This window comes from Rattus rattus, chromosome 17 (genome assembly GCF_011064425.1).
Source record: "Rattus rattus isolate New Zealand chromosome 17, Rrattus_CSIRO_v1, whole genome shotgun sequence".
Lineage (NCBI taxonomy): Eukaryota > Metazoa > Chordata > Mammalia > Rodentia > Muridae > Rattus > Rattus rattus.
This window is the reverse complement of record NC_046170.1, coordinates 24,554,409-24,582,385: the sequence shown is the minus strand read 5'-3', so window position 1 is coordinate 24,582,385 and position 27,977 is coordinate 24,554,409. Positions and strand designations below refer to the sequence as shown.

The window sequence follows — 27,977 nt, the reverse complement described above, 5'->3', positions numbered from 1 at the left end:
TTGTTTATGCTCATTGACTTTGCAACTTAATATTTAAGAGTTATATCTGGTGTACTTAGGAACACAACTTGTCTTGTACCACTTACTTGGGTAGGTTGTGTCCACAGCGGAGGCTGAGGTTATCCACATCCCTGGTACTTAACAAACAATAAGGTAGAAGAATGCAGCTCATAGGTGGATGCCTCTCATAGTAGGGCTGGAGTCAGGCCTCTGGGCTCTGCTTGGTTTCCAGGTTGCCTGTCCAGAATCTTGATAGTGCATTTGGTTAGACAAGCTCACTGGGACTCGCTCATTTTTATAGTTTCCCAAACTGTCATGTGTCAGGGAGGGCCTGTGTCTCAGGGATTCATTGCTTGCAGTTCTTACCAGGCTCCTCTCCAGAACCATGCTCCATCTGTGCTGATAACACAGCGTTCCTTGGCATCGCAGACTGGAGGAAGCCAGGAGTGAATTCATTCCATTGCCCCAGACATTCTGTGAATGATGCAGCACTTTTCGCTTTACCTGCTGCCGTCAGTTCCCTGCAACCTGTAAGATGCTTCGTGTCTCCCCTGGCCCAGAGCAGGCTTCCCCTGAGGGGTGGTCACAGCTCATCAGCCTGGAGGGCCTGGCTATTAAACAGATCTGTCATTTTGGCCTTGCTACTTAAGATTTTATTTGATATCTCACTCTAGTTAGTCAACACCAAGGATGCCCCCAAGGTATGCTGGGAATTCATTTGAATCTGTTTGTACGAGAAGCTCACTTTTGAAAGTGTAAACTAAGACGAATAAACCAAGCGACAGGTTTTGGGTAGTGCTGCTTCTCGGGCGTTGTGTGAAACTAGAGTTTCATAAGCAAGCACGTTTCAAGCCACGGAGCACAGGCAAAGTTGCCCATCGCCAGTTGCTCGCTTTGCTAGAACAATTTCACTTTCACGGGCTGTCTCCGTTTTCTGCCTCTGGTTTAACTTGGGTGTGCAATTCTGGACAGACACATTTTCCTTTTTACCGTTAGTGGGCTCCAGATTAAATAGTCAGGTTGCCAGTGGTCCAGGAGCAGCTGGAAGAACTTAACGGCCGTGCAGCATGTGCTTCTACTTAATTTTAAAATTAGAAACACTAACTTGGTGTTACAGCGCTTAAGACTGGAAGATGATGTTGTTATCAGAATACACTTAAGCAAAAAGGCACATTTTGGAGTGAATTGGCCAAAGGAGCCCAGGCTTTATCTGATCACTCCTTTGATCACACTCAAGGAAACTTCAAACCCAGGCATTCCGGAGCTTACCACGAAGTGTTCAACTGTCTTCAGATTTGTTCTTAATCTCACAAAAGTTTACAAATACAGCACTGTTTAACTCTGATAGGAGTTCCTTTGCTCTTGGTGGGGAAAAAAACCCCACTCGCTCAGCTCACAAAGTATTTTAAAATAGCAAAGCCCTCAAAAGTTCATGACTTGGAGGGCTCTGGGGGACAGCTCAGCAGTGTTTGCAGTCCAAGCGTACAGATGTGAGTTTAGTTCCTAAGACCTACCTAGAAGCAACTACTTGTAACTCCAGTGCTGGGTTGCGGGAAGCCCGGGGGCTCACTGGTCCGTAGGTCTGCCCCAACAGTGAGCTCAAGGTTCCATTAGACACAGTCTAATTGTTTCTTTTTAAAAAAAAAAGTCACAGAGAAAGATGCTTAATCTGAACCTCTGACCTCTGTATGTGCATGCATGTATGAGTTCATCTGAGCACACACATACAAATAAACATGTGCATAGACACAGACACCTTCTCCACCACCTTTATTCAGAGAAGTCCAGACACAGTCATGTTAGAAGGTCATTCAGTTGCTGGCAGGGAAAGTGGTGTGTTTTCAGTAACATTGAGAAACAGAGGAAGTTAGAGAATTGGAGCAAAGATATTAACTTGTTATTTCCTCATTGAACAATTAATTTAAGAGGACTCTACAATGTGGGTTTGTTAATCTGTGGGTAACAGGGAATAGGAATCAGGTTGCCCGGAGTGTAGCCGCAGTGCCACGCTGTGCTAGTTTGTTACCAACGGTAAACTTAGCTTTTGAGAAAATAGATGTCCTCACTGTTTGCCGGCCAAGTTAAGAGTTTCTTAAGGTATCCCTTTCATTCTGATACGGTATTCAACGTTGAGTGATTCAATATTACTTTGAAAAGCATTTTAGAGTTCCAATGAGCGTGCCCTCACACCTGCAGATGTTGTCACTGACTTTTCTGTTTACATTGTGTAAGGCCATATCCTAAAGGAGGCAGGGCATGAGCCTGCCAAATGCTTTCTTTTTAAAGCCAATCAGTGTCTTCTGGGGATTCTCCAAAGTAATATGTTCATTTCAAATTTGTAAAATTTTCAGAGCACATTTTATCGATAATGGAATTCTCTTCATGGAAACTGAAAACTCATTGAATTTTTAAGCATCTTGGAAAAACCATTTTACATTTTTAGAAGAGGGACGTATTTACTTGAGACCTGTTTAGATATTATAAAAAAAGATTGCCATTTTAACATGAACTTTTATCATTTCCGTTTCAAATGTCTTAAGTGCTTCTCAGACACACAGATGGAAAAGTTTGAGGTGATTCCCAAGGCTTGACTTCTGCCTCATCTCCTGCACGTTAGCCTCGCTGCCTCCCTCCCCGTGGCGTTTCTCCCTTTCCCTTTTAAGATTAAAATAGATAAGAATGTTTCTCCCCATTCCTGTTCCCCTCTCTCCCTTTGTCCTAGATCTCTTCAGCTAGCTTCCTGTCCTTCCAGATCCTTTTTTCCTCCTGCTCTCTCCACTTCCTCTTCTGCCCACAGGAGATGTCAGGAGACATTTTCTCCTCCGCCTCCAGGCCAGGTCCAGGAGAAGCCTGTGGGCCAGCGGTGGTGTTTCAGTTTCTAGCTCTCCTTGAGCCTTCCTTCAGCCTCTGAGTGACTGCTCTCCTCCCGGGGAGAAGCCCCCTCCCCTCCTTGCCCCCTTGCTGTCTGTAGGTCAGGGCGCATATAGTCGGGGAGAAGGTGTTCTTTCTTTCTCTCCGTTTTAATCATTCTGAACACGTAGATGGGGAGGAAGGCAAAGAAAGACAGCAGGCGGAGGAACATCTTGGGAAACAGTGGCCGTTCTTGGTGAGAGAAGAGTGTGAAGATGAGTTACCACAGTTAGGGGCGGAGAACTGGTATGAGGTAGAAGTGCCCGTAAGTCATTCTTCTTCCTCGATTAGAGCAAAACCGCAGCAGAGCAGGGGAAACCTGGAGAAAATGTGCTCTTAGCATATCTGGGCTGCTAGATTTTGCTACTTCTCAGCCTGGTTTACAAAAGACTGAGTGTTTTTGTTTTTGTTTTTGTTTTTTTTTTTTAAACTGCCTTTTAGACACAGAACTGTAGAAAACAAAAAAAATCACAGAATTTTGATTTAAACTATTTTCTGGTTTACTTTGTCGGACAGTTGTCTGACAGAGCAGAGCAAAGTGAGCACTGCAGCCGGGAAGGATTCGAGGTGATGAAGCATTATTTATATAACAGATGCACCTTTTGCTTCTTCACCTCTTCAAAGGAGAAAAAATGGCCCACGTCCACGGTGGCCAGGGTAGTGACTCCCAGTTAGTCAGACTTTGCACAGAGCGTGGGGCACGCACCTCCAGCTTCAAAGGTCACACCAAGGTCACACAAGAAGGAACATTCGTACAGTCATAAGATGCCGGCTCTTTGGTTCTGTGCTTGTTAGTTTAGATTTTCAACTAACGAGTTATGCTGTGGTCAGGGAGGAAACGCAGGGCCCTCCCTTGTGGCGGAACACATAGCCCGAATGAACACTCTAGACATATTTTGGGTGTGAATCCTAAATAAATTAACACATTCCACCTGGCCCACTGATTGCCAAGGACTGCCAGGGATGATTGAGCTATTTGAAAACAGCGAGCATTTAATAGATGATTAATTACGTAGACATAGTCATTACCTTCTGAAGTGACAGCTGCTTTTGTTCTGCGAGTTTAGAAGGATGCTTTATTTTTCCATAGAAGGAATATGAATCTCAGAATACAGAATGATAGTTTGGTAGAAACTGGAAATAAAAGAATTCCTTTAGAGGCCTCATGGGTTTTAAAATGGTGATTGGCTTGTAATAAGTTTATTGAAAATGTTATCTGACTTGTAGAAGCGAGATTTTTAAGTAATTGACTTAATGAGAGGCAGAATATTCAGTTTCAGAAGTAATTGGTTGGCAAAGCTGTTAGAACAGAATTATTTAGTCCTAGTTATAAAAGATTGCATCTTTAATCAGGGTGCTTAATTTGATTTTTTGAATATATCTGTGGCTTGTCTGACAGGCTCAATAACAAATGAGTTCTGGATTGTAGGGACTGATCAAAATGTATCCGGTGTCAGTCACCATGGTAGCTCATTGCCTGCTGCTGTCAGCTGCTGTAATCAAGAAATGCTGAAGTGCCTAGGAAGTCTCCAGACCTTTGAGTAATTGACCTCATACTTGTGGTGTTGTGGCGTAAAATAGCCATCACTTCCTGTTTGATTTTTCAGAAGGTCTGAGTCCAGCATGGAACGGTTGTTCCTTTGTGATCACGCCCATGCCTACAGCTCTTCATACAGTGGCCACAGCAGGAGCCTTGGTCCCAGTTGGGCAGCCTTTCCTTTTAGCTTCCTTCTAAAAAGGAAGTACCAGCAAGGTACCATTGTCCACTGAGGGACCGGAAATCTGGAAACAGCTAGTTCTCTGTTCTTAGCTGAGCCATTGCTCTGGGGTGAGGGAGGAGGAGTCTCTTCTGTAAGTTGCTTATTATCTCCTTCTCCCTGGAGGAGTGTGGGAAGCCCGTCAGGTTTAGTGTAGCTAGAGATGCCCTTCTTTATAACCGGTTTTCCTTTGGGAAGAGGACCACCATGCATGTCCTTCCTTGTAAAACCCTGGCTGTGGCAGTGATCTAGTGTTAATAATTCATGTAAGTCTGCCTGTGATCCTTCATTTGCTAGGATCTCACACCGGTTTATAGGAACGTTTACTATGCTAAGATCTTCTTGATCCAGATGAGGATCGGAAACTTAGGTGCATTTGGGACTCCCTCGCTTGGAGTGATTTATTGGTCCAGGTAGAGCATTAAAGCTTGGCAGTGGAATACCCAGGCTCTGGCCATGCTGGTGTGCAGGGCATTCTGGGTGTGCTGGCCCTGACGACAAGGATGGTAGTATATTCAAGAGTGTTTGCCTTTACTACGGTCCTGTCATTCTATTTCAACCTAGACTAACACTTTAACTGCCCCCCCTCCATCTTTTTTTTTTCCTGTTTATTCTTACATACGCTCCCCTCTAACCCACCTAGGGTGTTTTTGGGGTTTTTTTTTGTTGTTGTTGTTTTGTTTTTTGTTGTTTTGTTTTGTTTTGAGATGGTTTCTCTGAGTACAACTGGCTGTCTTAGAACTAGCTTTGTAGACCACGCTGGCCTTGAAGTCACGGTGCCTTCAGGCACTGGGGGTGTGTGCCACCACCACCCAGCTACACACCTTTCCTTTGGAGCACTAGCTATTTCTCTAAAGGAAAGAAAGTATCAGTAACCCAGTTCTAGGACAAAGAGACCTGGTTTTATTGAGACTGAATGAATGCCAGTGGCGCCTCCCCCAGGAAGGCGAATGGCTTGTTATGTTGGAGTGAATGGTTATCCATAGACAGTCAGATTAAACCCTAAGTAGCATTTTTGAGTCTCCGTTGTGGTGTTTCTCTTTGGGTTGATCATGTGTTAAACTTGAGAGAACTACTGTAACAAATACAAGTGTTAGAGTGTGTGACCAGGCTAGTTACTCCCTCTCCCACTGACATGCTGCATTTTCACATTCTTTTACCTTAATGGTAATGGTGTTTCTCGGGGAATACACAGGACGCAGTGGCAGTACCAGCGGAGGCAAGCCTCACGCACTCTGAGCTCTTGCTTGCCGAGCGGCAGCTTCATTTCCCTGGAGCTGCCCTTTGTCTCATTCCTCCTCGCCTAGTTACGTCTTAGATCCTTTCGTCTCTCCTGAAGACTTTCTGAAGCGCCAGGGCTATCTACAAATAGAGGGTAGCTTATGCTATCATTAAAAGATTACATACAATACTTTTCTTGAGAAACTGTTGTTTGACCACTTAAAATTGGAAGTTTTACGAGATAGTTGGATCTCTGGATGGTCAGGTCTTTACCTTTTTTTTCCTTTGCTGTTCCCAGATGTAAAAACGTGCAATGAGCTGGACCTGGAGAATTCCACAGATTGGGAGGTGAAGACAGTAACAAGTGCCTTGAAGCAGTATCTGAGGTGAGCTGTCACACCGGGCGCCCACTCCACTGAAGTGGCAGTAGTTGTGTTGACACTTACTGGCCCGAGAAGTCTCCAGGATATCCAATAATGTTCCAGAAAACGAGACGGCAGTGATGAGCCGTGTCTTAGTCACTGTTCTCTTGCTGAAGAGATACCATGGCCAAGGCAACTTACAAAGGAAGGCATTTAATTGAGGGCTCGCTTATAGAATCACAGAGTTAGCTCATGACCTTTATGGTGAGAAGCATGGTGGCAGGAGGGCGGGCAGGCAGGCAGGCAGGCACTGCCACAGTGGCTGAGAGCTCACATCTGATCCGCAAGCAAACTTAGACACATGCATGCATGCACGCGCGCGCACTCGCGAGGCAGAGGTGGGGGGGGCTGAGTCTGAGTCTGAAATGGCATTTTGAACCCTCACAGTCCACCCCCAGTGATACAGCTTCTCTAGTAAGTCCACACCTATTAACCTTCCCAAACAGCTCTACTCACTGGGGCCCAAACATTTCTGTCTATGTGGGGGCTGTTCTCATTCAGACCACCGCAAGCACCACAGTGAACTGCACCAGAGCAGCCTTGGGTCTGAAGTCCATGCAGAACATTTCCATTGTACACTATGTAACAAAAGCAAGGAAGGCTATTTCCTAAATACGCTGAATCTTTATTTATGTTTTAAACTAAAAGGAAGACTGTTTGAATCTCACTAATTTGAACAGAAAAGTATAATACATAAAAATATTTGAAAAGTTTGCTTGTTGAGGTTTTAAAGCCATTTTCAGATAGATTCATTACAGAAAAGGACATAGGCCTGGAGGGAGAAAGCATTGTTTCATAAGTAAAGGAACTTCCTGATGAAAAGCCAAGGTTTCCTGAAGAGCAACAGTGGGGATGGGGGTGGGGGAGTAGCGATCACAGCTGCAGTTCTGGGGGGGGGGGGTATCGATCACAGCTGCAGTTCTGGGGGGTGGGGGTAGCGATCACAGCTGCAGTTCTGGGGGGGGGGTGTCGATCACAGCTGCAGTTCTGGGGTGGGGGGCATGGGGGTGGGGGGGATCACAGCAGCTGCAGTTCTGGATCACAGCTGCAGTTCTGGAGTGGGGGGTAGCGATCACAGCTGCAGTTCTGGGGCGGGGGTGGGGGTAGCGATCACAGCTGCAGTTCTGGGGGGGGTGGGGTGGGGGTAGCGATCACAGCTGCAGTTCTCTACCATGGCTCTTTGAGGTTGAAGTTTCCATGGCAGAAAGGGTGACAGGTGGCACACTTGCCCAGTGCAGGGCAAATGTAGTGCGCAGAAACAATTGTAGGGTGATTTCCTGTAATTACATTGGCTTCCATGAATATGTGAGAATCTAATTACATTTTACTTTATCGTTTAATGAAGAAGCGTTTCAACCGGAGAGACCCCGGGAGGCTCTCCTCGTGGCTTGCTGCTCAGGCACATCCCACCTCCATTTCAGCCCTTACCCTGCCACTTTATTTATGATAGTAAAAAGATTTCTTGGAGCTATATTATTGTACTAACACATACTTAAATGATTAGTATACTTAAAACAGAAAGACTTGTAAAAAGGATAACAGGAATATAATTGTTATGGCCGTCAGCATTGGTACCCTCCGGTGCTCCCCAGCCTGTGCTCTCGGGATTTAGATGATGTTGGTAATTCGTGTGGTTGCTAGCTTTTGAGTCTGGGTTAAAGCATACAGTCCTCGCTGCCCCATCCATAACGGTGTCTGTGGGTGGCTGTTTTACGTGGAGTGCTGTGCATGTATGTGCGCTGGGCCTCTCCACCCTCATGGTGTACAGCACGGTCTCTAGCATTTCCTGAAAGAGGCTGAAGCCCATAGTCTGTTAAGGTCAGATGAGGTTGTATTTCGTCAGCTTATTTAAGCGACCCATCCCCGCGGTGCCACTTCTCCCTGTTGTCTCACGTCACCTTGTCGCCACTGCTGCTTGTTTCTGAGTCTTACTAAAAATCTGGCCTTGGATTCAGACATTCTTTTGCGGCTTTTGCCCATGTCATTTAAATATATTTCTCGTTCTTCAATTACTGTGTGCATTACGGGTTCCCTGAGTTGTCTCAGGGCAAACTTGAAGCTAAACATACATGCGGTATCCCTGGCTTGCCATTGGTGGCGGTCATTGGCCACTGAATGAGCTCTGTGGGGTTCGGATGTAAGTCCCCTGGAGAGGTAGATGTCCTGTGAGTGCTGCTCATCCTAGTGTCCCATTCTGTCACTGAAGCACGGTTTTCCACTAGAGGTGGTTGGCTGTCTACAGAATAATCGATAGCTGCATACTTTCTCTGGTTTATTTATCTTAATTTTGCATGGATGCCTTACCCCATGCATGCCTGCGTGCCACACATGCACACTGTCCGTGGAAGCCAGAAGGCGTCAGCTCCCTTTGGAACCAGAGTGAGAAAGGATTCTTGTCTGTCGTGTGGGTCCCAGGAAGTGATCCTGGGTCTTCTGGAAGAACAGTTAGTAATCTTGATTTCTAAGCCATCCCTGCAGCCCCTGCATACTTTTTTTTTTTTAATTGTCACAGATCCTGGAGGAAGTCTTACTGACATCTGTAGGTAGGGGTTGGGAGGAAGCTGTTAGTCCCTCCTCCTTTCTGTAAAGAATTATTTGATCCTGTATATAACACAGGCATTCTGCAGTAGCGCTACAGTTGAGATCGCCATGTTAGATGGGCAGAGGAAAGAGAGGATGGGATAAGAATGGAGCGTTTGGTATACTCCACTCTGGCCCTGGCCTTGGATCCCTCAAATAGTAATCGATATGTTACACCTAGTGCGGATAAAGAACTGTCCGAATGGCAGTCACTGATGGAAAACTGAGAGTAAACATGACCTCTTGATAGTGAGCTGTGCGTCCTGCTTCTCGCCTCTCAGATTCTCCTCTTTCCCTTTGTAGGGAGTTAACTTGGTAAAGTTGAGGGTTCATGTTCACTTGCACACTTTGCACTTGGACCTCGAGATTCTCTGGAGCTGGTTCCGTATCCATGCTGGTCTGAGATGCATTATTTTCCCTTCTCTCGGTCCATTGCCTTGTCCAGTTGAATTTCTCTTTAAGTCAACCAGTGCATACAGAAAGACATTGGGAGACACAGTTATTGTATAACTTGGTCGGAAGTCCAGGCATTCTGCCTGTGTTGAGCGATGACCCTAGCACGGCAGAGGAGAGGAGCTGGGAGAGGTGGGTGGTACCCTCTCCTCCGGGATGTGCTTGGCAGCTGTATGTGCACCCATTAGGCTTTAGATGATTTTTCCCCCGTTTGATTTTTAAGTGGGAGAAAGTGTGAGGGTCTACCCCCCAAACTCTCCCGGTTTCCTATGGAATTGTGGCCAAAGCCACAGCTTTTCTTGGCCTGAGAGGCATTGCTATGCATGTGATGGGGTAAGGATTCAGAGATCTGGAGCCATCGACTAGCCAGGGCCAGCATCTGTCACTCACAACACCAGGACATAGCTGTGAGCCCCATTTCTCTCCTCTCAGCCTTTTGCCTGTGAGTATTCCCTGCACTTCCCAGCCTCGATGAGGTTCGAGCAGAGCTACAGGGAGAGGAGGGGTGCAGCTGAAGCACCCGGCAGAAGCAGGGAAGCAGACTGGCTGTGTCCCAAAACAAAACAGAACCGGTGCCCGTCAGTGAGGTGCAGCATTTTACTCCTCCGTGAGAGGCCTGGCTCCCAGCCCTCTGCGATTGCCCTCTGGTCAGTGTCATTACCAGTGATGTGTCACTGCCACACTTTCCCATCGTCAGGTAAAACCAAGCAGATTGTGAGGTTTTTCGTGAAGCGACTTTACCTGGACATAACCTCTTTTAAGTGTGGAAATTGGAATGGGTTCTTAGGGAAGGAAACACCACTGTGGGTAAATGATCTGACAGGTGGCAGAGAGAGGCGGCTTAAATACCTGCCGAGTGGGAGGCTGGGAGATGCAGCTACTCAGCGTGATAAGGTTTGGATGGAGAACTTATCTTTTTATTTCTTTAATTACTGCTTCCCTAACATTAATGATATTTGTTTTTTAGGCAGTATTGCCAGCTAGACATGTGGCAGTGATATAAGTAAAAGACAGGGAGACATAAATTCTCGAGGTTGCTACGTGTTGTTTTTTTCCTTTTCTTATGACCTAGCACCCAAATTTTTTTCCGTGAAAGGGGATACTTTTCCCTCCTTTGCTATTTCTGCTCGAGTCTGTGCTTTGAAACAGACCCCTGAAAACTGGCCCTTGTCTGTCTTTCTCCTGCTTGAGGCTGGGATGCCACTGTGAGTTTGTTCCTAGTTAGGAATAAGAGAAAGGAGGGGGAGGGAGAGGGGCTGAGGCAGCTCGCTCTCTGCACTGTGGCTTGTGGCTTTTGGAAAGGGACACTTTGTGTCCCTGTGTACACTGGCACCTAACCCATGTGCAGGAAACATGTCTGCAAACGTTTTTTTATATAGCTTTGTTTTTTAAATAGACTTTCTTCATGAATCTTACATGTGTATTTGTATCATTTAATACAAACATTGAGATAGTGCATACCTTTTATATACCTTATATATGTGTATATGTCATACATATATGTGTATACCATATATATAATATGAGATAGTGTATACCTTTTATATACCTTATATATGTGTGTATATACCATATATATGTGTGAGATAGTGTATACCTTTTGTATACCATATATATGTGTCGTGTGTGTGTGTGTGTGTGTGTATATATATGAATGAGATAGTGTATATATACCCTTTATGGCTTTTGGGAAGTATAATTGATTTGGAGTGAGCTGCATCACGGGTAGCATACATTTTCATACACTTGGTATTTTTATACGCTTGTGAAACCATCACCATAATAGTACTGAGCCTGTCCATCACCCTTCTGAATTTTCTTGTGCTTCTTTTGGCCTTCCTTCATCTTGGCCGCATCCATAGGGAACTGTTTCCGTCTTTATGTCTTAATTTGCCTTACTATGATCTTTATAAGTGGAATTGTTCAGTGGGTACTTCAAAAACTTATTTCTCCTTAGAATAATTAGAATTGTTGTGGCATGTTGAAACCTGTCGATCTATTGATGTGTGTTTGGGTGGTCTGTACCTCTTGGCTGCTGTACACAAAGCTGCTTAAATGCCTGTGTATAAATCTTTGAAACAAAGATTTTCATTCCTTTTGGATGAGTCCTAGTGGGTAAGCACCTGGGCCATGTGGAGGTATATGCTTACCTGTTTGGAAACTGATTGGCTTTTCCAAATGTGACCCAGTTTGTCGTGTTCCCCACCAACAGTATACATGAGTCCTGCTTCCTCTGCGACCTCTGCATGAATGAGGTCAACTTTCTTACTTTAGTTGCTATGCTAAGTATGTGCTGGCACCTCGGTGTTCTTTCTGTGTGAACGTTCTCAGTGTCCAAAACTTTCTTGGTGTGTGAGTGATTCTCCACCCACTTCCTAGGTGAAGTGTCTTTTTTCCTTGTTTAAGAAAAAACATTGCTCCTTTAAAGTTCTTCGTACATCTTAGAAATAAGTCCCATTTCACATGTTCAAATGTAAGTCTCCATGTTTCACACACACACACACACACACACACACACACACACACACACACACACACACACACACACACACACACTGACCAGAGGTTGACTTTGGGTATCCTTGCATTATGTTTTGGGACATGGTGTTCTATTGAACCTGGAGCTTAGTTGCTCAGTTGGTCAGCATTTGGTCGAAGGATCCTCGTGCCTCTGCCTCCACAAACCAGATGATATCTGTGTAGCACTGTACTCAGCTTTTGATATGGCCGCTCGGGTCCCAAACACTTTACCCACTGAAACATCTCTTCTGCCTCTCCACTTCTATTGAAATCAAAGAATGGGCTGCCTTTGACTTTTAAGTTGACCAAGATGTGTTTCATAGCTCAGAGTATGGTTTTTCTTACAGAGCCAATTTTCCGTCTGCAGAGTCTGTTGTGTACTCTGTGTTTGGGCAGATGGTCACTCAAGGAAAGGCTGTGCGCTTGGGTGAAGGGGGTGGGAGTTTTGCTCAAACATTGTTTCCTGGCTGATTTCTTTTCCACTCGTTCTGTTGGCAGTGAAGACAGAGAGATTTAGATCTGGGCCTGTAGTTGTGGGTTTGTCTGGCCCATGCAATCTTGTCAGACTTTGCTCATTTATTTCAAGCTCTGTTGCTTGATCTGAGTGAGCACTTGGTTTGTCCTCAGTGAGGCAACGTGGAACAGCCTTTCTTATCCCTGGCACTATTTGTTGTATTTGTGCGTGTGTGTGTGTGTGTGTGTGTGTGTGTGTGTGTGTGTGTGTGTGTGTGTGCGTGTGTGTGTACGCATGTGCACATGTGCTTCTGTATGTATGCTGAGTCCAGGGTTTATAACCTTTCAAATGCTCACAGTACCCTACCTAACCAGTTCTGCAGACTGACACTTGTTCTCTTGGGGTTATGCAGTTATTAACCCTGGCCTGGCAAAGATGTATTTACATGTGACATGGATTGAAGTTCAGCGTCATGCTACCGTTTGTACAACGTAGTTTGCAGAAAACTAAATGCTGTGTACGTTATTACCTTGTCATCATTCTGATTTTGTCTTCCTGTTTCATAGTCATAGACCTCAAAACCCATCTTTTTTTCTTTTTTAAAATTTTATTAATGTTTCCTCTTTATTAGTGGTTTTCAACCTTCCTAATGCTACAACCCCTTAATATAGTCAGTTCCTCATGCTGTGGTGACCCCCAACCATAAACTTATTTCATTGCCACTTTATACCTGTAACTTTGCTGCTGTAATGAGTCATAATGTAACTGTCTGATATGAAACTCCACAAGGGTTGGGAACCACTGGTCTGTATGTATTTAGGCATAAAAACTAAATGCAGTTATTTTAATAGAAATATCAAGAGAGGCTTTGTTTTTGTTTTTTAATATTTTCTGTGTATTCTTTCGATATCAATATTTTAAAGATGCCTTTCAAAATGATGTCTATATTGCTTAATTCACTTGCAAAGCTAGGTGTTCATAAAGCTACCTTCCAAGATTAAATATGAAACCTGGTATACTTAGACCTGGTAAGAATTTGTGGTTGGTTAGGAGTTAACTGTGTCTAGGGGAAATAGCAGCCAGTAAAGCGGTCATTGTGGTTACGTTCCTTTCGGTGCGCAAAGGTATCCAGCAGGGAGAGCTGGCATGTTAGCTCAGAGTGCACAAGAGGTTCAATATACTGTTTAATGCACTAGTGAATAAATTTATAGATGATATCTGGCCTGGTTTGGTAATTGGGCTGTGTTTATTTTTTCATTTATTCCAGGAGTCTTCCAGAGCCTCTCATGACCTATGAGTTACATAGAGACTTCATTGTTCCGGCCAGTAAGTATTATGTGGGTATACAAAGACTCAGATTTGTGGTTGATGGTGTGTACACATTAAATATTTCCACATGAAAATTTAACTTAATGGTTTTGCCATCTGTGTTAAAAGAAGAGATCATTTTAGAATTCACTTCCTTCTTTTGAAAGTGAACAAAAAAATTACATAGTATTCACTTCAGATACGTAGTATTGACCTGAGCTCACCGCTGCAGGGCATAGCCCACAGCTACAGGGCCCAGTACACTACTGCAGAATAGGCCAGTGTTGAGCTTGCAGGAGGTCGGAGAGATGGCGGTTTTGGAGATGCCGCAGCCTGGAGATGGTTTCATTTACAGAGACATTTATTTGAACGTCACTGACAGGATCATTAGGAGACAATGCCACAAGCCCAGACCACTTGATAATGAATTGTGTAGGGTGCAGTGCTGAGAGAGAAGGCTGGTAGCTTTAACTTGAGCTTTGGTGTTTTCTGAGTACCCACTGGAGTATTTGTGCTAGCAGCGTGAGGAGAGAGTTGCCTGCTGCAGACAGACTGGGTGCATTCTCTCCCACATAGCTCGGCTTTTGTCCTTAGGGCATACTGTTTAATCATTCCTCTGAAGGATACTCAAGTAATTAAGAGGTAAGGAAATTGAGGCTGAGACTTACTAAGTAACTTCCAGATTATACAGACCGTTATGTAAAATTAGAACTGAACTCCACTGACTAGATTTTGCAATATTGGTTTTTAGAGATGCCCTGACAGTGGATGAAATTGTACCTCCACACCCCGTGAACATCATAGATTATGCACCGACAGTGGGTGAAATTGTACTCCCCACAACCCTTGGGTCTGTTTTACAGTTTAATCTGTTGAAAAACTTAGAGCAATCCCATTGGTCCTGTATCACCGCAGCCTGATCATGGCTCTAAATGTTACCTTCTTGTGAGGTCCCAGCTCCAGCCTGAGATTTCCTAAGCTGTTACAGAAAGAATCGGTGTGTTGGCCACATTACACTCCACACAGAAAGGAAGGCCAGAATACAGCTGTGTTCAGAATTACTCCGAAAGAGAGAGCTGGTATTCTGTGATCAGGGAAGTGAGGAGGTTTCCTTGGCAAGTACACGAGCAAATGCTTGATTTCTTCCCTGTGGCACTTTTGGCAAACGAAAGAAAGAAATTAAATTACTTGGAGGACAGTTTCAGGTTGTGTTCATCTTAGAGCCTGGAAAAAGCCGAAGTGTGCCAGCTTGCATCTAGAATTCTCTGCATTCTGGAGAAAGCGTGATTATGGAATGAGGTTTTAAATCACCACAAGTTAGTGTCGTGAGAATTATTACCATGTGTGACTAACGATGAAGTGTTCAGAACCTGATGTCAAATGTCTGTTACCAGATGAAGACGTTCCTACACATCAGGAGGCAATGAAGCCGGAAATGTGGGCTTTGCTGGTCTAGTCAGCTGTGCTACTGAGAATCTAATAGATGCTAGAGGCTCTGTCACCTGCTGGGTCAGGACTGTGTTTTTCTCCTGACCTTGTGGCCTTGATGTAATGGTTTGCATACTAATTTAAATACAGTTCCATTGTAAAGGAATACCTTACTTCCCGAGTTACAGGCAGGAACTTGCACCTAAGTACACTTGTAGTTGGAAGGGCTCACACTAATCTGTTTTAATGAGAGAAACTACTTGTGCTTAATGGGTTTGTTTACTTAGGGGTCTGTGTACTGGGCAGGGTTTGATGTCTCATTTTCCTTTCTTATGAGTACCTTCCTCTGCACTCGGTGCTTCTTGGGAAAGAGCGTGGGACTAGTTCCTCTGGCATTGCCAATGTACTTACGTACTGAATGCACTTTATTCAGAGGGGTCTCATTCACAGGGAGCCTCCTTTTGCGGGTTGGTAAATTGGGATTGTGAGTAACTATCACTTCCCATTGGCAAGAACACAGCTTGCCTTGCTTGGTCCCCTGTCTGCAGCTCAGTTGATGGCTAAAATGACCCCGTGCGGCCAGCCTTTGTGGCTGCCCCTCACCCCAGCACAGGAGCTGGTGTTTGATTCTTCTCCACTCTGGGACACGAGAATGCTGCTCCTCTCCTTCACTGACAGCTCCTGGCCTCCGCCATTTCCTTTCTTTTTTTTTTTTTTTTTTTCCCCGGGGCTGGGGACCGAACCCAGGACCTTGCGCTTCCTAGGCAAGCGCTCTACCACTGAGCCAAATCCCCAACCCCAACGCCATTTCCTTTCAGTGCCTTATTTTCTATCATTTTCTGTCAAGAATGTGAGTTTATAATACAAAGATAAGAAGTTGGTTTTATGTTTTCACTACATACAAAAAGTACATATCTTTTTTTTTTTATTGTAAAAGAAAAACTGAGCTATTAATATGGGAACATGTGAGAGGCATTTTTCAATTTCAGAATTGAAAGTCTTAAACTGTTTTAAGCACATTCATTTGGTTTACTAACAGAACTAAAGTATCTCTTCATGAGAAGCTACACTATACTTTGGGGGGTAGTAGCCCACAAGCCACACGTCTTGAATTGAGAGGATTGTGTTAACCTGTGCAAAGCTGATAGCGTCTACCTAGAAGCCTTCCTCTGTGAAGCCGATTGCCTTTTTGGTGCTGTAGCCCCTGTTCTGTAGCCCACAGTCTCGACCCGGCCATGGTGAGCATGGACCCATCCTGTTGGGCTGGACTCACATTGGACTTAGCACGAGATAGACAACTTAATCCTTGGTACCTGGCATCAGGTATTGAGAACCGTCTACCCACTGGTCGCCCAAACTGGAACACTTGTATTTCCTTGTTGCACATGTGTTTTCTGTGGTCTGGTTACTTGTGCAGCACACTGAGTAACCACACCAGTTCTGATGAGAGGCAGCTAATTTAGCATCCGGGCATGGCATTTGCATAACGAGAGCCTTCTATTCTCTTCTGTTGGGACACACAGGAGAAAGGATGCGGAATTATTGTCAGTACAGGGGTCAAACATGCAATGTCTCCTGTTTCCCGTAGGTGGGTGAGGACCACAGGAGGACCATAGTAATGTTTGCTTGGTGACTGAGGCTGGCGTGTCCCATAGGAACTGCTTGACAGGTTACTGATTGTAACTTCCTTACAATAGTATTGACACATGGCATTTACATATTAGACCATTACATTGTCTGCCTGTGTGTTTCTGTTAAGCTCTAGTAGGCTTGCTTACACTCCAGTCTCTGTTGTTACGCAAGTAAATAGATACAGAAGTGTGGTGATGCTGATGTGTTGTTTCTCAATTGATTTTTCTTTTTTCCTATCACAGCAAACTCTTGCACATAACGGGAAGGAATTTGGGGTATGGTCAATTAAGTACCTTAGGAAAAAAATGTTAACATTTTCATTCTTTGTCAGCTGATATCAATGAAAATACTGTAAGGTGCATATAGAGTAAGTAATGGAAAATAATGTAATTTAGAAAAAATTTGGAATAGGAGGTCTATGTTACCTTATAGAAGTGCCTATTAATAGAAGGAGGTGATGTCAAAACAGTATAAGTTGAAAAACTAAAAACAAAATAGCAGACATAGGAAGAGACAGGTATGTATGTGAGAGACAGAGAAGGAAGGAGGGAGAGAGGGAGGGAGAGAGAGGAGAGAGAGAGAGAGAGAGAGAGAGAGAGAGAGAGAGAGAGAGAGAGAGAGAGCTTGGTTTAATGAACTGTAGTAGGTTCCTGGGAAGAGGAGTATGAGACATAAGGGTGAAGTCTCTACTCTTTCTCAAATAGCTTTAAAATGTTGTTCGTGGTTAGACGTGAAGAATGCTATCACTAGAGGGCAGGAAACTTATCTCTTTAGCTTATATTTCTATGTGCTGAATTCCAAAATAACAAACTTGAATTTTATTGTAGGGTGCTGCTTTGTAGTGCCAGGGTAGGCTCCGAAGCCAGCAGTTTTCTGTCACAAAGCCTTCAGAGTTCTAAATTTTTGATAATAAAATTGCTGTCTTTGACAGTCTTCATGTCAATGGAGCCTATGACTGCTTCTTCAGTGTTTCTGCTTTTATTTTGTTATTTAAAACTCAAAAGCATTGACATGAGATTATATTCTTCTTACTAATCATCTTCTTCAACATTATACAGTCTTTATTGGCATCTGTAGATTTCTAATATGAAGCCTCTGTAGTTCTTTTGCTTGTACTGTTTTGATGTTTGCTATTTGAGGCCTCTTGTGTCCCGCAGGCTAGGTAGTTCCTAGGTACAAATTCTGGTCCTTTTTCATATACTGATAATCGGTATGAAGCCGGCATTCTAGTTGTAGACCCATATTATAATCATCTGAGGACAGCTCAGCTGTCTCTGCACCCTTAGAAGTCGGAGTAACAGTGCTTGCCCTTCCTGCCCTGTGTCTCTGGACCTCCCAGCACCGTCCACTATAGGGGCTCCCTGTCTCTGTCCCTCCTTCCCTTTATCCCCTGCCTCACCCTGGCGTTCCCTTGCACGCTCCTATGTGGCTTGTGTGCCTTCTCTTGGTTAGGTATAGTCAGTCAGCGTGCGTTATCATACATCATCAAAATAAAGCATGAGTTCAGTTTAGAACTGCCCGTTTCTGAGGTACCTAAATGATATAACTTGGTCATAAATTTTGGGGGAGATTCACTTGAGCCTGTAGCTAAAAGGATCCTGTCGTTGATATCGGACTTGTTTCCTGGTGGCTCACCCAAGACTGCAGACTGACACGTGTGCTGTGAGCTGAGGAGAACAGGTGTTGATCGGGGGCTGGCACTGGAGCTGCCTGTGCCCTTAACACCAACCCTGGGAAGGCATGCTTGGGGAAAGGCATAGCTCATGCATACATGGAACCATGTGGGAGTTACTTGCAAGGTGGAGGGACAGTTTGGCCTTAAGAGTGGTGACAAAGATACTTTTGAAGAAAAGTTGCCCACAGCGATTAAATTCATTCCTTCTTCAGCTCCTAATCAAACTATTATAAACCGTAGTTTGATTCTGAGTACTCTGTTGACCACTTTTCCCTTTTCCTTCTTAAAATAGAAAGTGGCAGCCCAGAATCCCGTGTCAGTGCCATCCACTTCTTGGTACACAAACTGCCAGAGAAGAATAAGGAGATGCTGGATATCTTGGTGAAGCACCTAACCAAGTGAGTGACTCTTTCCTATCAGCCCTCCCTCAGTGCCACCAGTGCTGCCATTGTTAGTGGAGCTGGCCGTGTATCCCCAGTCCCAGGGGCCAGACCTGAGGACCAGGCTGGCCATTTGGCCCACTCTGTGTATTGGACAAGGGTGGTGAAATAGAATGCCTGTTGATGCTGTGTGAGTAGCTTAAAGCCACTGCCAGCAGCTTGGTGAAGGGAGAGGCGTTGATTGTATATTGTCCTATGAACACATTGTGAGTCTGTTAGCAGATTGGGCTTGGTACCCAACACATCTAGCACTGATTTTGAACATGTCCTTTAGGTTCGTTTAATCTAGTAGTGGGTTCACCCATGTGTTGCAGTCCCGTCTATAAAAAAGCAGCTCCAAAATCATCATTTTGGTGAATGTAAAATGTGAATGAAGAACGGTGTTTGGAACTTGTGTCTTCTCTAAAGAAAACGGAGCGCCCTTTAAAAGTGCCAGTGGACACATAGTTGGACAAGAAAAATGGTGGCTCTGCTCGGTGGAGAAAAACAGATTACAGCGAATGTTAAAATGACTGCAGCTAGGTAGCTAGCAGAAGAACAAGGCGTGTTAAAACGGTAGAGAGCATCCTGAGTTAAGTGTAGGGCCCGGAGCACCTTTCTGCTGTGCTCCCCGAGCGGCAGGGCTAGAAGGAGGGAGTGAGCGTGTGCTGACGGAGCAGATCTAATTGCCTGGCATCTAGACGTCTGTGGTAGCACAGGGATGGTGATCTGAGGAAAGATGGGCGTCCTCAGCTGCTTTTTCTCTATGTCCTGTGATTTGTGGAGTAAGACACACTTGTTGAAACGACAAGCAGCATGACTTATGCTTGTGAAACGGACTATGATTAATTTAGGAGATTCCATTTTTATTTCCAATCCTTGGTTCAAGACAGCTGCGCCGTGCTTTCTATCTACATAAATCCACTTGTCTGTCTAATGTTGAGTGAATACATGTAAGAAATGATGACAGCGGCCATTGAAAGAAAGGCTGCTTAGAAAGGAGCTAGCTAGTATGAGGTCTCTCTTCAGAGAGAACAGCTTAACGGAATTGTCCTTCATTCTGGCAAGGTCCCCCGCTGTGCTAGTCTCCATTCCTGTGACACACGTCTGAGAGAGACCGCTGAGGTGAGGGGTTTGTCCTGGCTCCCTGTCTCAGGTCTTCAGTCTGAGGTCAGCTGATCACGCTCAGGCCTGAAGTGAATCAGAGTATCAGCATGGAAGGAACCTGTGACTGTGGAGATTGGTTATAGAGGAGAAGGGAGGAATGGAGGACAGGAATAGGGGAGGTGGCAGGGGGAGGGGACAAACCAGCCTGCGTGTGCTGGCTGCTGTTTGGTTCAGACACTGCATCTTCTGCCTGTCTGTACGTTAAGGAAATACAGATACAGAATATTGAGTGCTCTATTACTGTGGCCACCCAACTAAGATTTTTTTCCCTTCTAAATCAATATTAGTGTGTCAAGTCACTCGAAGCAGAATCTAATGACAGTGGCGAATTTAGGAGTGGTATTCGGACCTACTCTGATGAGACCACAGGAAGAGACTGTTGCGGCCATTATGGACTTGAAGTTTCAAAATATCGTCGTAGAAATCTTAATCGAAAACCACGAAAAGGTACCGCTTTTCTTCTTTGATAGTACCTGGGAGTGTGGCTTGTGAACCGTGCGTGCTTTGTTTCTCGTCTACTCCTGTCTTGTGCTTGCTGTGGACTTGACATTCAGTTGTCTTCTGCCGGAGTTCTGTGAATCTGATCCTTACCTGGTCTCCTCATTGCTTCACTGATGAACATTGTATCCAGATGCAAGTGAATACACAGTGCAGATGCCACTGTGGACAGTTTAGTTTCTTAATTAGTTGACTGTTTTCATTTCTGTCCTTGGATTTCCTCAATTTTATGTGTTAGTTGCCTGCCTTATACCCTTGGTTAAGCGAGGGCTTTTTAGCTCAGGGAAATAAAAATGTGAATGGAAGTAATATGGAGCCACGGACCTGCTGGTCTCCCTTCTATGGAGACAAAATACCTGTGGAGGGGGCAACTTAGAAGGACTCATGACTTCAGTAGTTTCTAGGAAGCACGATTACTGTTCGGGGCCTGTGGAAGCGTGGTGAATCATGGCAGTGCTGTGTGAGCGTGGAGCTGGTAAGAAAGAGGCCGGAAGGCACGTTTCTCTGTCAGAGAATTCTCTCTCAGGAGCCAGGAGCATCGCTTACGTAGAAGGCTGTGTCCCTTTTGCCTCTGGTTAGAGCTACAGAGCTTGAGTCTAGAGCATGGGAGAAGATTTGCTTCAGGTCCTGAGTGTGGCTGTGTCTAGTGTGTAGCCTGCCCCATGGCAGTGTGTGCTCCGCGGGGAATGCAGCTGACTGGCTGGGGTCACTCAGGGCAGTGTGTGTATGAGAGGGTGGTTTTTGTGCCCAGTGTCCTTTGCTCACCTCCTCCCCTTCCTCAGGACTAAGTTTCTTCCTGTTAAGAAAAGCACTGACAAGTGCTCAGGGTTGAGCGAGGCACCCTTTTACCCTTAACAAGACATAAACAGTTTAACAAAAAAGCACTGTTGGGTGGGGGCAAAGTCCGTAGCCTTTTCGGACCTCTCCTAGTTAAAAGTTCATAATTATGCCTCTCCTCTTATCCTAAGAACTTCAGCTTGTTACCTGCACTGCCAAATCTGAGCACTGGGGGAAGACTTTCCAGTTCAAAGTCATCTCTTAGGTGGTGTTGTGTTGTTCAGGCAAGAGGTGACTTTTAAAAATACTTAAGAGTCTTTCAAGAAGTCCTAGAGGGCCCCACCTCTTCCGTCAGCTAGAGTTCATGGCCTTGCTAGCTCCCTGTGGTTGCCTGTAAGGCAGGGGATGTGAGGACTGTAAAGACAAACGGTCGCTCATTTGTGTGCTTAAAAATTGTAATATATGCCAAGCCTGTAGCAGGTACTGGGACAAAGCGATGAAACTGGAAGGCTTGGTTGGGAAGTAGGTGACAGTCATGTTGAGGGCTGAGTACCTCAGCCTACCATTCTTGCAGCTGTTTTCTTAGTCGATGTCTCTCTCGGCCTGCTTCTCTCTGCCGGACCATTGAGCACAGCGATGCTTTTGTGTGTTGATGCTACCCGTTCCGTCCACAGGGAGTGATTGCTGATGAACCTGGCACACCCTGCGGGCCATGGGGCAGTGGGAAGGACGGAGCAGACAGACAATCCCTTGGAGCCAGCTGAGAGCATAGCTCTCCCTGGGTCCTGGTACTTGCTGCTTGTTGGAGCAGCATTGGTGCGCGTAAACTTGTATTTATCCTGGCAGTCTGTCAGATTTTACTGATGTGGTAAAGACAGTTTGTTTGGGACAGTGAGTCTTACTGTCTCGGTAGCATCTGGTGGTGAACTTATGCCTTCATTTATGGTCCTGTCACACTGCCATTGAGCCTTGGCATGTACTGAGTCACCAGGGAGGATGGCTACTGTTCACATTTAGAAAAATACATCATTAGACCACCACCTTCTGAACGTGACAGTCACTCAACTATTATTACATTCAGTCTTGATTAGGGACTCGGGTGCAGTTCATCTATGAGAACTGGGCTTGGGGTCTTGCTCTTGGGTAAGGGGGACTCACACCCCTTCTTCTGGGGAAATGACCACGTGATGTTTCTGTAGGAATGTGGTGATGGCTCTCTGCATTGATAGGTTCATAGAGATTTCTGGTTAGCCCTGGTGAACCAGTCCTTGTCTCCAGGCAGAAGAGGGCAGCCGTGCATGTAGTTCTCAGAAGTACAGTATTTTAGAGCCAAGCCGACCGAGTTTGTGGTTTTTCTCTGCCCTTCTGTGGCTGGACACAACCTATACAGATGAAAAGTGCCGAGATCATTCTCTCTCTCTCTCTCTCTCTCTCTCTCTCTCTCTCTTTCTCTCTCTCTCTCTCTCTCTCTCTCTCTCTGTGTTAATTGAAACAGAATTACATCACTTCCCCAACTCTTTTTCCTTCTCCAGCCTCTCCCAGCCTCCCTGCCCTCACCCCTCCCATACCCCCTCCTTCGTTATCTGTGCCTTACATCTAGGAGCTGTGATGTGGGTGTATCTCCTGTGGCTGGGCTCCCACGATCTGTTGGTCCCTTTCTTGGTCCAGTTGCCATTTTCTGTGACAGTTCCATTGCTGTAAAGAGAGGCTTCTTTGGTGAGGGTTGGTCACCATGCTTATCCAGGAAAAGTGGAGAGAAGTGGGCTGGCTCTGTAGGGAGGCTCGAGGCTGAAGTATGGGGTAATGTGGCTGTGCTGAGGTGGTGGGCTGCGTTCATTTGCAGTTCCTCACTTCCTGGCTTCCTCTGACTTTCCCTGTGTATTTCAAAGTGTTTTAAATTTTTATTTTTCTGAACAGTTTACTGGGCTGCATGTCATAGATGGGGCCTGCTTTAAGGAAGAATAAATCTGCTGACAAGAGTGTTTGTGAGAACTGCATACAGATGTGTATCTATACTAGCCACATGCTTCTATTGGACCTGAAAGTAGTGAGGGATTGAGTTCCTCTGACAGACATTTAGGAATAAGAAGCGCAGAGGAGAGTGAGGCTAGGAGGCTTGTGAGGAAGGAGAACATTACCGCTGTGCCCAGCCTGAGGGGAATGTACAGAAGAGAGCAGTGCATATGGTGCCCTTGACAGAGCAGACAGGAGGGGCAGCAGCAGTTGAAGGTGGTGTTTTATTCTCTCCGTGCTTATTTTCCTTCCCCAGGCCTGGGAAAAATGTTGAGTGAGTGTAGGAACATCACCAAAGTAAAGAGGAAGTGCCATGCTATTGAAGCAGAAGATCTCCAGCTGGGTCTTGGAGTGAGGAAAAGGCTTAAGTTCCTGTGCTTCAGAGGCCATGATTTCCAAGCCCCTTGCTGGTTCTTATAAAATCCATATGTACTTGCTAGGAAACTCACTCCATATGCCTTGCTTTCTTCTGCACACTAAACATTAAGATGTTGTTTTAAAAGGAGTGTTCCTGGGCCAAAAACATTATCAGGGTGGTGTGTGTATTTTCTTTTCTTTGCAAGACAGAAAATTGTTTTTCCATTGTAAAATGGGTACTCTGAACCTCCCACAGATTTTCCAACTGTGGTTGTAACCATGGCTTTGTGACTTTTACGTATTTGTCATACATTAATTCAGAGCACTGTTTGCTGAGGGCCTGTTGCGAGTTAGATGTGTGTGATTTGGGGAAGCTAAATATGAGAGTCGTGTTATAGGAAAGGAAAACTCAAGTAGCCATGAGATACAGTATGGGAAACTGAGCATGCTGAGGATGAGGACTTCATGGGGAAGACTATGTCAGCTTTGGGGTGAGGGGTGTGTGTGTGTGTGTGTGTGTGTGTGTGTGTGTGTGTGTGTGTGTGTGTGTGTGTGTTGAGGAGTATCCCTGAGAAGCTAGGCATTCCTTGGATGCCCTGTAGAGTGTAGGTGTGAAGACCATATCATAAGGTAGGAGATGGTTACTCGGAGAAGATGTCACAAAGACATAGGAGATGAGGTTAGAAAGGGGGGTGTGGCTGGGTGCCGACAGGGTGGGTGTGCCACTGGAGGCTCTCAGGACAGCTCAGGGCTTTAAACTTTCTTGTAAACTTGAGTCAGGCAGCTCAATCGACTGGGGTGTGTAACAGCAAGTAGAGGTATACGTAATCTGGAGGGAGGGCTCCGGTAGATTAAGGGCACCGTCAAGAAGACAACGCTTCCCAGGGTGAACGGCACCACTCAGCGGAATCTGCTGTCTGTTTTCTATGGCTCTCCTAGGAACCTGTACGAACTCTGTTCTGGGCGATCTGAGGGAAAGTCACCCTCAGCAGGCAGGATAATAGTTCAGGACATGAGATTGGCTTTTAGTTCATTAAAATACAGAATTTGTGTCTTTTGACTGTAATTGGCGGTTTTGTGTTTACAGACATTTAAAATACATGCTAAAAACATGAAGTCATTGTTGAGCATGGCGCATGCAAAGACTGAGGCAGATGGGCATTAAGTTCCAGGCCACCTTGCTGAGGGAGTTTGACAAGACTGGTTTAGTGATAGAGTAGTTATTTACCTAGCACAGTCTTGTGTACTGTACCCCTCCTAAACAAGAACAAAACCAACAAGCAGCCCAACTGTATGTATGCCCCGGCCTGCAGGGGTTCAGCAGAGACCTGGGAGGAGGGCGAAAGAATGGGGGACAGGAGTCGCGAAGAAGGAGAGCAAGTCTGTGGTCTGATCAAGCTCTCAAACTTTAATTAAAAACAGCGGCTTATAAAGATAAGCAGGCGGGAAGGTCACCCAGGACCCAGGACCGATTTCACTACTGTCACCACCCTCCCTATAGCCCTAAACTGCAAATTGCAGGTATATTGATAAGAACAGGTGACTGGCTAGGTTTCTCAGAGGGTGTAAGTGGGCCTGACATTCCTGAAACACTCCTGAGACAGAGGGTGTGTAAGTAGGCTTGGCTCCCAGCATATGTATTCAGGAACTCGTGGTCACATGCCTGATTCCCTCAATGTATGTGACGATACCTCCATAGGTGTAAAATTTGTATGTAAACTGCCCAGGGACAGATGAGCTTGTTCATGGGACAAAACCAGGTGGGGGTATCTGGGCTTGGACTGTGAGTGTTTGATGCCGGACACCTTGTGCTTTGTTGCTAGAATACAAACACTGTCCTTGAGAAAATATCAAGCTTTTAGAATCAGTGATAAAAGAGTAGTCTTAAGAGATCCTATGCTTGTGTCAGAGTGGCCTTAAGCATACCAGTGGGAATGTGACACGAGATGTGGGAAATGGCAGGTGTCATGGAGTCCCGTAGGAGTGACCTTTCTGTCAAGAGTAAAAGTCAACTCTTGAGGGTCTAGGAAGGTAGGAATAGGAAGTTATATAGGTTTCCTCTATGTTTCGATGCCGCTTGTCTCACGGTACTGCCGGAGGGAAGCCGGAACTCTATCAGAAGGGAGGGGCCCAGAAGGGCCAGCGGTGCTGAAGACTGAGGAGCATCTAGTTGGCGCTTCTTGTTCACGTGGGCGAGCATCTAGTTGGCGCTTCTTGTTCACGTGGGCGAGCATCTAGTTGGTGCTTCTTGTTCATGTGGGCGTAAGGAGCTGTTTAGAGAGACAGCAGTAGAGGAAATGAAACCTCAGGCCTGTGCGCATTGAACCCATGGTTAGATTTTAATGCACTAAGGTCTACAACATGACTGTCCATTCAAAGGCCAGTGAAGATCCTAAAGAACTCTGAGAACATTAATGCTAGGCCGTCTTTCTTGGGATTTTTACTTTCACATTAATGCAAAAACATGGCGCTGGCACTGTATAACGCCTCTCCACCAAATCAGTTATGGAGGATTAGGGCTGTAATCCAGGTTCTGGCTGGCTTCTCAGTGTGATGGAATGGTTTGGGCTGACCTGATCCTCATTTAGTTCAGTTTGCTCAAGTATTCCACTGATTCTCATAGAGATAAGAGGTCATAGAGTTTGTCCTAGGATCGACCTTTATACCTTGTAGTCTCTTTAGACCCCAGAATACACAGAAACCATTAAACCTCTGTTCACATAAAACTTTTTGTTGACGATTTTCTTGATAGCTTTTTCAAACTAATCATGTTAGCATTTAGAATGAGGAGCCTTGTGCTACTAATTTGTTCTGGTTTTGGTGAGCTTGATCCAAAGCCAGATTACACACGGGAGGAAGGACTTTATGGCTGAGGAGCTGTCTCCATCCGGCTGGTCAGTGGCCTGCCCGGGAGGCATTTTCTTAGTTGTTAATTGCTGCAGGAGGGCTGTCTCACTGTGGTCCATGCCATCCCTAGGCATGCGGGCCTCCGCTGGGTGAGCAAGGTCGCTGAATAAGCAAGTTGCTGGGTGGTTTCCAAGTCAAGCCTTCCTTGACTTCTCCCGATGACAATGACGGGTTATAACCTGTGAGCCACATCAATCCTTTCCTTCCGAGTTGGGTTTTTGTTTGTTTTGTTTTAGTCAGTTTGGTCACGGCAACAGAAAGCAAACGAGGATAGGACTGTATGAGACTTTTCTTGGTTTGAAATAGAGATCATTTGTGGTGATCGTGCTTTGTGCAGAATGTCAATATCTGTGTCATTTCTGGACGTTCCTATCCTATGCTCTGTTTTTATTGTTGTTGTTGTAAATTCATATTATAAGCCTCCTGTCAGCCAGCACCCTGCCCCCAATCGTAAATAACAGAGGATAGATGGGAAGGATGCTGGAAGTCAGCCACCCAGGATGGAGAGTGCTCCGGGGGTGGGTGTACGTACATGGAGTGTGTCTTTTCCTTGTCATTATGACCCAAACAATACCATGTAACAACCTTTCAGCTTTCAGCCAGCATCTGCATTGATCAGGTATATGGGTAATCCAGCCATGACTCAGGGAAGCGGTGCTCACGTCAGACGCCAGGACTGTGGCGTTTTATTCAGTGTGGTGTTTTATTCAGTGTGCTCAAGTGTTCTCACAATTAATACCTCACAATTAGTATCACATATTGCAAATGACCGACTCCCAGCAGTCATCAGCAGGATGTTAAACTGTGGGCACATACAGAATACTCTCCAGATGTCCCCTATGTCACCAGTGTTTGTGTCTCTAGTGTTGACCATTCCATGCTTTGGATTTGCATTCAGACGTGACTTTTAAAAAGGCTCTCACAGTGCAGGAGACTTTTCAGGGAGAAGGAAAACAGCGATGACAGGATTCCCGAGGGTAGCTGAGAGCGAGGGCACGGAGAGAGCACCTTCTGAGGGTGTCCTTTCCCAGGGGACTTGGTAGTTAGAAGAGAAGATCTGGGGGAAGCAGGCATTCTGAAGTACGTGGGTGCCCAGCTCAGAGAAAACCCTGGCATGGGCTCCAGAAAATGGGGGGAAGGGGGGCTGCGATAAAAGAGGACAGGTTCTCTGATGTCTTACAAAGCATTGTCAGTACAAGTCCGACCCATTTGCCAGGAGTGAGCTTTTGATTGAGCAAAGGAAGGGCAGGTGTCGAGATGAGTCTGGAGCAGGGTTGGAGTAAAGCTTGCTGGCCTCAGAGCTCTTGCCCACCCTGAAATACTCTGCAGAAGTGTCTGGAGTATTGGAGCTGCAGAGACCAGTCCTCGGGCCTCCAGGTCGCACACAGACTGAAAAGTGAGAGTGTGGAGCCTGATCCCACCCACTCCTGGCACTTTCAGGGTGTTTTATTCCCAGCACACGGGAGGGAATCAGGTGCT

General features: G+C 45.5%; 1 protein-coding gene across 3 annotated transcripts in view; it reads left to right on the top strand.

Moving 5' to 3' along the window:
• Arhgap10 (Rho GTPase activating protein 10) overlaps positions 1 to 27,977 on the top strand; it is a 252,851-nt gene that overhangs the window by 143,996 nt on the left and 80,878 nt on the right. For 2 of the 3 annotated variants that reach the window (XM_032887504.1, XM_032887503.1), the window contains 4 exons: positions 6,187 to 6,274; positions 13,585 to 13,643; positions 18,653 to 18,758; positions 20,234 to 20,393. In XM_032887504.1, coding sequence (XP_032743395.1) covers positions 6,187 to 6,274; positions 13,585 to 13,643; positions 18,653 to 18,758; positions 20,234 to 20,393 — 413 coding nt within the window. Of the gene's footprint in view, positions 1 to 6,186; positions 6,275 to 13,584; positions 13,644 to 18,652; positions 18,759 to 20,233; positions 20,394 to 27,977 lie in introns of those variants that run through there. The other variant, XM_032887506.1, reaches the window with a different exon arrangement.